This window comes from Orycteropus afer, unplaced genomic scaffold, assembly GCF_000298275.1.
Source record: "Orycteropus afer afer isolate SDZICR_OR568_19922 unplaced genomic scaffold, OryAfe1.0 scaffold00314, whole genome shotgun sequence".
Taxonomy (NCBI): Eukaryota; Metazoa; Chordata; class Mammalia; order Tubulidentata; family Orycteropodidae; genus Orycteropus; species Orycteropus afer.
The window spans coordinates 2490943-2503393 of NW_006921901.1; the positions used below are offsets into that span (position 1 = coordinate 2490943).

Here is a 12451-nt window from a genome sequence, read left to right on the forward strand (position 1 = left end):
TTCCGAGGCAGTATCACTACGGAAGTAGGATTGCCCAACCTTCCTTCCGAGGAGTGGCTGGTGGGTTTGAACCGCCAGCCGTCTGGTTAGCAGGCAATTGTCTTAGCCACTATGCTCGGCCTAGTCTTTTAAAAAAGTGAAAGCCATAAAGAAAAGGGATAAAGAACTGCTCTAGATTAAAAGACTAAAGAACCATAATAATTAAAAGTAGTGTATGAACCTTGATTAGATGATCCTGAATCACAAAAGGAAACACTTTTTGAAATAAAGACATTTTTGGGATAACTGGGAAACCTGAGTATGTTAATCTTTCTTTCCTTGGTGTGATAATTTTACTAAGGCTTGGTAACAATGTCCTTCAAATGTATACTGAAGAAATTAGGATTAAAGGTCATGGTATTTGCAATTTACTTGCAAATGGTTCAGCAAAAAAAAAAAAGTATATATATGGAAAAAGAAAGGAAATGAAAAAAATTTAACAAAAAAAGACACCAAGAAAGAAAAAAATCTTGTGAGTCATTTTTTTTTTTTTTTTTTGCTGTTGTTGTTCCAGGACTATTAATGCCTTTTAATTCATCAGTCTATTGTCTAAATTCATTTGAACTTAAGTTGTTGGATTAATGTAATAGGCCTCTACCACATATTTCTTCATTTTAGCTTATTTACAGCAGGTTCGGGAAGCTGTCTGATTTACTAGCAACCCTAACTCACTAACCACAGCAAACCAAAACCAAACCCACTACTGTGGAGCCAATTCCAAATGACAGCGACTCTGTAGGGCACAGTAGAAGTGCCCCATAGGATTTCAAAGGCTGTAAGTTTTTAAGGAGGCAGACAGACTCAGACCTTTTTCCAGAGACTGGTGGGTTCCAATCACTGACCTTTTGGCTCGCAGCTGAGTGCTTTAACCAGTGTATTACTAGGGGTCCTCCATCATTAACAGGAGAGGGAAAATATACAGTTGAAAGATTACTGATTCCTGCTTTCAGATTGAAAGGCTGGCTTCAAAGAAATCAAGGATCAATCTGGGACCCTGCTTAGGTTTTACACACAGGTCTGCTATTAAATGTGTAGTATTAAATGGTCGCTATTAGTCGAAATCAACTTGATGGCACACTACAAGATCCAAGTCTTTTTTTTTTTTTTTTAATTAAACACATTTTATTGAGCCTATCTAGCAGGTGGAGGTCTTTTCAGAGTTCGGAGACTAGAGAGGAAAGATCACTTTTTCTTTAACACCTAGAAATTAAGGGAGTTAAGACTCCAAGGTCTCTTGCAACTCTGACATTGTAATTCCGTCCTTTAATTTACCTGTATTATACACGAAATTGTGAATAAACAGGTACTGCCTAAGAACATAGTAATGAAGGGGAAAATACAAGGGCAATAAGAAATAATGATAATTACAGAAATTCATCAAGATAAAAATAATTAAGGATTTCGTCAAAGCTGGGCTCCTTAAAGTCTTTTTTAACCTCGAGATTTCTTGTATGACACTAGACAGCTAGCTGAGATATAATGTAGGTACTTTCCAGTTTCTCTCTCTGTGTCCTGAAACAAGATCCCTACTCCCCAAACTGGGGGTGGCTCAGAGCCTCAAATTTACCCCCACCATAAGGGCACAGTCCCTGGGTAAGTCTCGAACTAGGCCTACGGATAACCCTGCCCGGCTCCGCAGCCTCCCACAGCCCAACGGACACGCGGCGGCCTTCTCGAGAGACCTCGCCAATTTTCTGGAGCGTAGCCTGCCGCCCCCCGCCGGGGAACCCGGGATTCTGAGGGCAGAGAAAAAAAAAACCATACTTAATCACAGACTCTCGCTTTCGACACCTGTACGAGGCTGGGGGCTGCGCTGCCAGTCGAGTCTGTGGGCGGAGGGCCAGGGTCAATGCGGGCTCCGCGGCCGCTGGATGGGAGAGAACACGTGGGAGCGGCGATGGCAAATAGAACAAAGACCTTTCGAGGCCGATTCGTTACAGCATCGAGAAATCTAGAGGGAAGAGATGATAAAACCAGAGAATTACAAAATATCATTATAATTAATTTTTTATGATTTTTTGCTTAAATATTTCTCTCTACTCCTGACTTCCTCTCAGATAACCTTCAGAATCTGTCCAAACTGTTTGGTAGACTAATTTACTTAATCCCACGGCCCTAACGGTCCCCAGGAGCTACACTGTGAACACTCCCTAAGAAACAAGAATGTTAACAGATTGGGAGATGTGCAAGCTTTCAATGAGTCGCCTGGGTTTTAGTGCTGAAGTCTTATGGGGCAATGTGCTGCCTTAAAAAAACAACACTATAACATTCACACTTGTTTCAGGACTTAAACGTTAGGAGTTTGTTGCCACCCGGAGAGGGATGGGAGAGCACCGCAAAGCGCTGAGCTTTCTGGTTGGGTGTTTTAGACGCTTTTCTTGGCACGCATGCGTGTTGTGTCCCACGGGCGGGCTTAAAGGGAAGTGGGTGTGGCCCCCCGGGCAACAGAAGCTGTTATTTGGTTGGACTGGTGACTAGGAGGTTGCGGGGCTTTCTGGAGACTTGGAGGGGTGACTATAGACGTTGGATGATTGCATGTGGAGGGGTGTGTGAAACTCTGACTGAAGAAAGCTACTAAGCTTCTGATATGTGTGGCTTGTTTTGTGTGTTTGCTTTTTAGTATTTCGTTTTTTATTTGCTTGACTACCTCTTCACAAAGCTTAACCCCGCCTCCACATCTGTTTGATTTTACACTGCCAGCTTTCGGGTTACGGAGTGCATTGAGTCTTAGGATGGTGATTATTGCTTTTGTGGCTATTCTCTTACCATTTTAATTTTCAGATTCATTGGCATGGTGCATTAATAAACTGAAATTAATAGGTAAATATGACTTTTTAGTCGTTCGTAATCCTGTATTAAATACAAAAATGTAAACTTCCAGTTTTGTGGATATTCTATTTAGACATCGTTTATTTAAAAGTTGATTGCATGTTCAAAAATTATTTTTGAAATTCATTTTATCGTACTACCCGTCTCATGTGCTCTTCCCCCGTTCCTCTTCTGCCTCAGTCCTCAAAGCGATTAAAATTTTGTTCTGAAGTCTGAGGAACCAGAAGAAAGTTCTCTCATTCAGAACTGTGCTATTTTTTATTACCAACAATATGAAAGGCTCTGAAATTAGCCCAGAAAAGAAAAAAAAAGTGCAAATACCAGCTAGGAGACTTCGTGAGGTCGTTTCTCCAAATCTGGGAGATAATTTGACTTTGCTGAAAGATGAGTTGCCTTGTGTTCCTCCTGCGTTGTCTGCAAATAAACGTCTTCCTATGAAAACGAGGAATGGCTTGAATGGAACACTACACGGTATGTGATTTCGTGGAGGTTTTCACCCAATTTTCAATGTGGCAAGTATTAAGTACTTTATTTTCACTGCCTTTCTCGTGTTTCAAAATTTAAAGTATTCCTGATGCTTAAATTTGGAAGCGTAAAATAAGTCTAGTTTATACAGTTGTTTGAAACTCACCTCTTTCCCTGGAAAATGACCAGGCATGGATAGTCTGCAAAGTATTGAATGGGTTGAATGAATGAAACTTTTAACATTCTCATTTATGCCTTTTCTGAGTGCGATTTTTCCACAGCACAGCGTTCTTCCCATCTCTGTTGAACACACTTAATCTGTATAATAGGCCTAATTTTTACCAGTTGTGCTTTTTATCAAATGCTCTACTTCTGTTTGGATGAGGCTATCTAGTTTGACATGGTAGAAAAGGATGACTTCTGCTATTTGATGGCTCCTTGTTCCAAGTCACTTAACATGTCTGGAGCTCAGTAAAAAGTCCATGATAATTATAAGGATCAAATTAATGAATATGTGTGCAAGAACAACAAAATACTTTTATAATGCTGTTTTATATCATTCAATATTTTGCTCATAGAATCTTTCAGTATTGCAACTCAAGGCTTGAATTTTTTTCTTCAGTTCTTTCAGCTTGAGATATGTTAGGCATGTTCTTGCCTTTTGGTTTTCTAACTCCAGGTCTTTGCACATTTCATTATAATAATTGATTTTGCCTTCTTGAGCTGCTCTTTGAAATCTTTGTTCAGCTCTTTTATTTTTTCATTTTTTTTCCTTTTGCTTTAGCTACTCTCTGTTCAAGAGCAATTTTAAGAGTCTCTTCTGACATCAAAAAGATCTTCTCTTTCTTTACTGTTTTTTAATGACCTTTTGCTTTCTTCATGTTTGATGTTCTTGATATCATCCCTCAGCTTGTCTGGTTTTTGGTCAGTGGTGCTGAATGCATCAAATATGTCCTCTCTAAATTCTGGTGGGATATAATGAAGGTCATATTTTGGCTTTCATGAACTTGTAATTTTTTTCATTTTCAGCTTGAACTTGCATGTGAGCAATTGATAGTCCTTTCCACAGTCAGGTCCTGGCTTTGTTTTGGCCAAAGATCCTAAGCTGCTACATCACTTTTTCCACAGATACAGTTGATCTGTTTTCTTTGTATTCCGTCTTGCGAGGTCCACGTGTATAGTCATCATTTATGTTGTTGGTAAAAGGTATTTCCAATGAATAAGTCGCTGGTCTTGCAAAATTCTATCATGTAATCTCTGGCATCATTTCTATCATCAAGGCCATATTTTCCCAACTACCAATGATTCTTCTTTGTTTCCAGCTTTCACATTTCAGTCACCAGTAATCGTCAATACGTCTTGATTGCATATTTGGTCAATTTCAGACTGCAGAAGTTGGTAAAAATGTTTGATTTATTCATCTTTGGCTTTAGTGATTGATACACAGATTTGAATAATATAGTATTAACTGGTCTGACAGCATTGTATTCTAGGATAGATCTTGAAATATTCTTTGTGATGATGAGTGTGATGCCATTCCTCTTCAGTGTCTTTGCCAGCATAATAGATCACATGGTTGTCTGATTCAAAATGGCCAATACCAGTCCATTTCAGCCACTTATGCCTAGGATATCGATCTTTATGTGTTCCATTTCATTTTTGACAACTTCCAGTTTTCCTAGATGTATATTTCATACATTCCACATTCCTATTATTAATGGATGTTTGCAGCTGTTTCTTCCCATTTTGAGTTGTGCCCCATCAGCAAATGGAGGTCCTGAAAGCTTTACTCCATCTCATCATTAAGGTCAACTCTACTTTGAGGAGGCAGCTCTTCCTCAGTTGTGTTTTGAGGGGCTCATCATCTGACACTGTATCAGACAGTGTTTCATAATAGATGACATGGTTGTCTGATTCAAAATGGCCAATACCAGTCCATTTCAGCCACTTATGCCTAGGATATCGATCTTCTGTTCGTCAAGTTTTCCAGTAATGTATCAGACAGTGTTTCACTGCTGTTCATAAGGTTTTCACTGGCCAGTTCTTTGAGAAGTGAATGGCCCTTTCTTTCTGCCCAGTCTGTCTTAGTTTGGAAGCTCCGCTGAAACCTGTCTACCATTGGTGATCCTGCTGGTATTTGAAACACTAGTGGCAAAACCTCCAACCTTATAGCAACACACAAGCTACCACAATGTGACAACTGGCAGATGAGTGGTGGAAACTGCCTTACCATATTTTAAAGAAACTATTTTCATGTTTTTATTAGTTTTCCTTCAGGTAAATTGATAGAATTGATTTTTAGGCATTAACAGCCTCATCATTTTTTCTTATTTTCATTGTTAATTAGTTTTTCCTTTCAAATTGAGCTGTCAATAGTGTCTCTAAAATCCAGAAAAGTGTTTGCAATGGTAAAGGTAGTTTTGTAATTGTAAACCTACAGTGTAGATTTAGTAGTAGATATCTGTTTATTATTGTTTGCCATCAAGTCTATACCTACTCATAGTGACCCCATATGACAGTAGAACTGCCTCCTAAGGTTTACTTGGCTGTAATCTTTATAGAAGTAGATCACCAGGTCTTTCTCCCATGGAGACACTGGGTGGGTTTGAACCATCAGCCTTTCTGTTAGCAACTGAACACTTAACCGCTGGGTCACCAGTGCTCCTTAGATATCTGTTTATAAATTCTAGATTCAAGTTTTTATCTGACCAAAGGCAACTTTGGTCAGATAATAGATTTAAAAGGTACTTTGAGAAGTTTTACTTATATAACAATTAATATGTTTTAAAGCAATTGGTTTTATTTTATTCTAAGCAATTTTTTCTTTAGATCTTAAGCAAGTGTCTCCAATTTGGTCCCAGGTTTTGTTGATAGAACTTTTTTCCCCCCGAGGTTATGACTGTTACATTATTAATTAATCACTTAATTTGCATTGATAAAATTAAATACACTTAATTTTATATTGATAAATCATATTACTAAATACCTGAACATTCTTTTCAGTTTAAAATGTTTTTCTTTGGTAGCATATTGAAATTGAATACATTTTCAGGGATCTGAAGTATATTTTTCTGTCTTGATTTTGCAGCAGATGATATATTTATTTCTCAGTATACCATGGGACAGAAGGATGCACTAAGAGAAGTTTTAAAGCAAAAGTAAGTTTCATTTACAGAAAATAGGTGAACCATTTATTGTTTTCTTATGTGTTTCTCCCAAGTCATCCTCATTATATGTTGGCTATAGTGAAAATCTTCTTTCACTATGTGCAGTAGTAATATGTATAAAGTATCTCACATGGTGCTAGGCACATCTGAGGTACTCAGTATCTGTTCACTGTTATTATAGAAGAGGTAATGTTCTAAGCACTGCATGTGCATTATCTCATTTAATATCCTTAAAACATATGGAATAGATTCTGTTACCACCCTTATTTTACAGAATCCCCATTGTATACATGAGGAAACTGAGGCACAGAAAAGTTGATTTCTCCAAGATCATTTAGCAAGTGGTTATTGGGCTAAGATTCAAACAGGTAGTCTGCCTTTAGAGCCTACTCTCTTAACCACTTCACTATACTGCTTGTCATAATGGCTAAGTAGATCCTAGTGCATAATACTTAGAAATGTGAAAGTAAATTTAGACTTTTCTGGCCAAGACTAAGGAGCTCTGCTGGCACAGTGGTCAAGATATTTGGCTGGTAACCAAAAAGTCAGCAGTTCAAACCCACCAGCCACTCTGTGGGGGAGAGATGACACAGTTTGCTTCCATAAAGATTTACAGCCTTACAAATCCTATGGGACAGTTTTACTCTGTCCTATAGGGTCACTGTGAGTTGCAGTCAACTCAGTGGCAGTGGGTTTGGCTAAGATCTGACAAGTTTAATACCTAGGTGGAGGGAAAGGAGATCATGGCTACTCTACCTAAATGCCCCTCCCACCTTTAAGTACCAATGGAATACAGAACTAAACCTAATAAGAGCACCATGATAAGCCTGTCATTATCATTTGACCTGGTAATTCTATTGTGAATCTATTATAATAATAGAAATTCAGTATATAATTTATACACAACAGTGTTTATCAAAGATTATGTAGATATACAAGAGCAGGAAATAAATTTTCATTATTGGGAAATAATTAAATCAGTTATGATACACACATATGATGGATCAGTAGTTCTCAAAGTGTGATCTCATGACCATTATTCATTTGTCTATGAAGAAAATTTTAGATTTCTAAAGGGTGGTGAAATGTATGTGGGGTGCTTTTTAAGCAAGTAAAAACTAGAAGAATGATACAGTTTGGAAGAGGTAATGATGTTTTATATTAGAAAGAAAAAGGAAAGGAGAAATGCTAATCTGGTAGTGAAAGGTATGGTGTTGTGGGAGATCTCTGGCAATTTGGCCCTACCTCTGCTACTTCCTGATTCTGTGATTTTTAAGTAAATCCCATTACTTCTATAGGCCTCAGTTTTCTTCATCTGTAAAACTAGGGCATCAGAATACCAAAAACCCAAACCTGCTGCTATCAAGTTGATTGTGACTCATAGCAACCCCTATGGGGTTTCCAAGGCTGTAAATCTTTATGGAAGCACAGAGCCTCATCTTTTTCCTGTGAAGTGTCTGGTGGGTTCAAACTGCCAAGCTTTTGGTTAGCAGCCTCATGCCTTAACTAGCGCCACCAGCGCTTCCCAGTGAATTAGAACAGATGACTTCTAAAATTCCGCCAATCTCTGTAATTCCATGACATGTTCTTGCAATTGTGATGAAATAACTGACAAAACTTAATGACACAGTTGGCTGTAAGAAGGTAAGCAGAGATAGAGAAGTCAGGATGACTTCAAAATTTTGAGACTGAGAGAAAAGTGATACCCTTAATAGAAATGGGAAAATACCAACGAGGAGTAAGTTTAGGAGCGCTTTCCTTCATCAGAAATCAAGAGGGGAAAATGCAGCAGGTGGAGGTGGAGTGCTGTCCTTTCAATTTTACTTAGATTTACCTAGGGACTCCAATTTTGTCAATGGTTCTTTTTATTGTGTTCTTTTAGACCTAAAACAGTAAAATTGGCCAGCCATTTTCTTTAGCATTTAGTTAAATGCCTTACTGCAAATATGTATTTATTGACTGGACTCTTTTTTAATCCAGGCTATTTAATATGGTGTTTTGTGCCCATTTTAATTAACTGGGTGACATTTATTCAATAAATGAGCTAAAATCCAGAAAATCCCTTTCAGCAGTTTTAACAGTTTTTCTTGCGCTGTCTTCCTTTGGGAGTAAAATGTGATACTTGAATCTTTAGAGCTTTTTCTGTGTGTTTTAAATTTATATTTCTTGATTATGTATCTTTTTAATTTTGCCTATGTCTTTCATATGTGTAAGTTTTCTTTTCTGAAATAATATCCTTGCCCTTAAGGAAATATCTTTGTATTTCTTTAGTTCAGACACTTTGACCTGAGCTTAACACATTTCCTTAACCAAAGACTTTGTCTGATATGATTCTAATAGGGAAAGAACAGGTGACTTAGTTTAAAACAAAAAACAAGAAAACTCACCTTTAACAGAGTACCATTTGTTGATTTTTCTTGAAATTATTCAATGTACCTTACTGAATATATTTATTTTCCTTTTTTATTTTCAGAACTCAAAGCATGCCTATTTTTAAGGAAGTAAAGGTACAGCTTTTAGAAGATGTAGGCACAGAAAAGGACACTGTTACTCAGGAGACTGGAACATCACCCAGTGGAATTGATTCAGCTGCAACTGTGGCTGCAGCAACTGCCGCCGCCATTGCAACAGCAGCTCCACTGATAAAAGTACATTTTTCTCCACAGATATCCAGAACTATTTTGTAAACTGTAAAAGCATGTATTAAGAACTGAGTCTTTACATGGTTGTATTTTAGTTGCATTTAGTTGAACATTTTAGTTGCTCTCAATTTGAAAGACTTTTCTTAACTTATGATTGTATTTACTTTTCAGAATTGTGAGAATTACCCCCTCATCACTGTTATAGTTAACCAGGATTTCTGTGATGGGTGATAGTTAACTCAAGACTTTCCAGTTTTAACACTGAAAGTCCCACATCCTAGGAAACCCTTCAGTCCCAGATAACCTGAGATGATTGGTCAACTTATTTTTAGAGCTAGAAGGGACCTTAGAGATAATCTGTGCTAACCCCTTCAGTTTGCAAATAGAGAAACAGAAAGAAGTCAGAATAGGTAGAGTGTCTTAGAACTAATAGGTGACACAAGCAAAACTAGATAGAACTCAGGGCTGCTGACCTAACTCATCTTTACATTGTTGTTGTTATGTGCCGTCGAGTCAAACCCGACTCATAGTGACCCCTCCTTGGGTTTCCGAGGCAGTATCACTATGGAAATAGGATTGCCCAACCTTCCTTCCGAGGAGTGGCTGGTGGGTTTGAACCGCCAGCCGTCTGGTTAGGAGGCAAGTGTCTTAGCCACTATGCTACCAGAGCTCCCCATCTTTACATTAGGAAAGTATCAAAAGCTACTTTGTTTTGCTTTTTTCTTCTTTTTTAATTTCCATTAAAATAAGTATTGTATTTGTGGCATTATAAAATTCTAGGTGGCAAATTTGGTATAATTTCTTTTTTAAGAAGAGGAATCATCTACCTAAGGATGGCTACTCCTTCCTTTTTATTTATGTGACTGAAAATAAAGGCATTGGATCTTCAAATATCAGGAGATAAAAGCTTTGGCTTGAGCATTTCTTAATACTAATTGTCTTAAATAACTTCTTGTAATTGAATGTATTTTAGATATCTATGATATTATTCTGCTGTTTTAATTTTAGGTACAGAGTGATTTGGAAGCAAAAGTAAATTCTGTTACAGAATTACTTAATAAGTTACAGGAGACTGATAAACAGTTGCAGCGTGTTACAGAGCAGCAAACAAACATTCAGAATAAACATGAGAAACTTCATTGTCATGATCATGAAAAGCAAATGAATGTGTTTATGGAGCAGCACATTAGGCATCTTGAAAAACTGCAGCAACAACAAATAGATATTCAGGTAGGTATAATAAAGCTAGTACACAATGCATGATCTTTTATTACTTAAATCTCTAAGCTAATATTCACTGGTTATTGAAGTAGCTCATTAGATTTTAATTGTATTAGTTTTCAAATAATGGTTTGGTTGTTTATCAGTCTTGCCCTCTGTGCACAAGCTCTGCAAGTTCTTTCTGAAATGTTACTAGTTCTGTGAGACCTCTCCCTATGGTTGATTTCTTATTTTGTAGTATTTTTATTCATACCATTTTAAAGTGCTTATATTACATTGCAATAATTAGTTTATATCAGTGCTTCTTAATCTGGGAGTGTGCATCATAATTACTTGAGAGTGTTATAAAAATACACATGTTAGGGTTTGTGGTAGTTAAGTTTGTGTGTCAACTTGGCTGGCCCTGGTTGAGTGGCTGGGCAGCTGGATGTATTATTTTCCATGATGAGACTGGTAATCAACTCCATGGTGGAATCTACTGTGAGCAGCTGAGTAGCTGCCCTTGGGTATGTGGTCTGCTTCCTGTATATAAGAAACAGCTTTGAGAATGGTCTCTAGCTTATGGCACTCTTGAACCCTGCATGTAGCCGTGTCATTGTTCAGTGGCCTGCCATGCTCTGCCAACCTTGGAAGTTTCAATGGACTTGAATTAATGACCTGCCGTGTGATTTGGTAACATTGGGACTGTGCCTTTTTACTCATCAACCTTGGGCTTGTCAGTCTCAGCAGCCAGCAGCTGTCTGAGTGAAGAAAAGCCTCTAGCTTCAGTGGGCCAGGAACAGAAGGCAGAGCTGAAGCCCAAAGTTGAGGGGCTTTCACCCAGCCCCTAGAGCCTGGCACTTTGAACTTGGACTTAAAGCCTCCAAACTGTAAGAGAATAAACTCCTGTTTGTTCAAGCTTCCCATTTGTGGTATATTCTTGTCAGAGAGGCACTAGGTAACCAGAACAGAGCCTCAGAGATTCTGAGTCAATATGTCTAGGGTGGGGCCTAGGAACTGTGGAAAGCTCTCTAATGATTCTGATTCACACCCTTGGATGAGAACTACCTGGTTTACATACTTGCTCCCCCATTTGATCAGTTTAAGGAGCTCTGGTGGCATAGTAGATAAGGCATTTGGCTGCTAACCAGAAGGTCAGCGGTTCAAATCCACCAGCTGCTCTGCAGAAGGATGAGGGAGCGATCTACTTCTGTAAAGATCTGTAGCCTTGGAAACCCAACGGAGGTTTCTATGAGTCGTATTCGACTTGATGGCAGTGAGTTTGATTTTTTTTTGGTATTTAATCAGTTTAAAGAAAAAACATTTATATACTGCCTTTTGAGTACTAGACACTGGGGTATTATAAAAAGGAGAGTTGTCTCTGCAAGGAACTGATAGTATAATATTTATTTTTGGGATTTCATAGGCTTGGTACACTACAGATGACAAAACAGATGAGACAGATTCAACTAACAAACATGAGAAACTTATGGTACACTACACTACCAGTAAACTTGTTTTGAATGAATGAATGAGCAGCATTGTAAGTGGATTGAATAGAATTTACTTCCTCCATCACCCAGATTTATGTATACTTTTTTTTTTTTTTAAACCTAATCACTTTTTTTTTATTGTGATTTGGGTGGAAGTTTACAGAGCAAATTTACTTTCCATACAGCACCACACATACACGTTGTCTCAAGACATTGACTACAGTTTATCAGAATGCAACAGCTCCCCTCCCACTTCCTCCCAATAGTTAATTTATGTATACTTTTATAAATTAAAATAGAACATTCAGAAGATAGTACAAAAATAAATTTATTATAGTCCAATATGTTACTACAAAGTGAACATTAACGTACTATAATTTACAGGACTTCTTAACAAGGCTTGCCTTGAACTTTTCATGTAGTTGAAGATAGTATTTTTATTGGAGTGACTGTAAAATTTTAATAAGTGGAATCATACATGACTGAAATTGAGGGTGTAGCATGATATATGGTGAGAAGCTGGGAATGAGTCTACCAGAGCGTGCTGGTTGCCTCTTTGCAAATAACTACTCTGTGAGCCTTGATTTCTTTTATGTAAAAAACATTCTTTGATTGT

The 12451-nt window shown here is 37.7% G+C and overlaps 1 protein-coding gene across 1 annotated transcript in view; it reads left to right on the forward strand.

Annotated features, from left to right (window-relative positions):
- The first annotated feature begins 3140 nt into the window (after nucleotides 1-3140).
- The window catches only part of KIAA0586 (KIAA0586 ortholog), a 151040-nt gene continuing 141729 nt past the window's right edge, over nucleotides 3141-12451 (forward strand). The window contains exons 1-4 of the mRNA XM_042782432.1: nucleotides 3141-3339; nucleotides 6422-6491; nucleotides 8974-9148; nucleotides 10151-10372. Of these exons, the coding sequence (XP_042638366.1) occupies nucleotides 3141-3339; nucleotides 6422-6491; nucleotides 8974-9148; nucleotides 10151-10372 (666 nt within the window). The remainder of the gene's footprint in view (nucleotides 3340-6421; nucleotides 6492-8973; nucleotides 9149-10150; nucleotides 10373-12451) is intronic.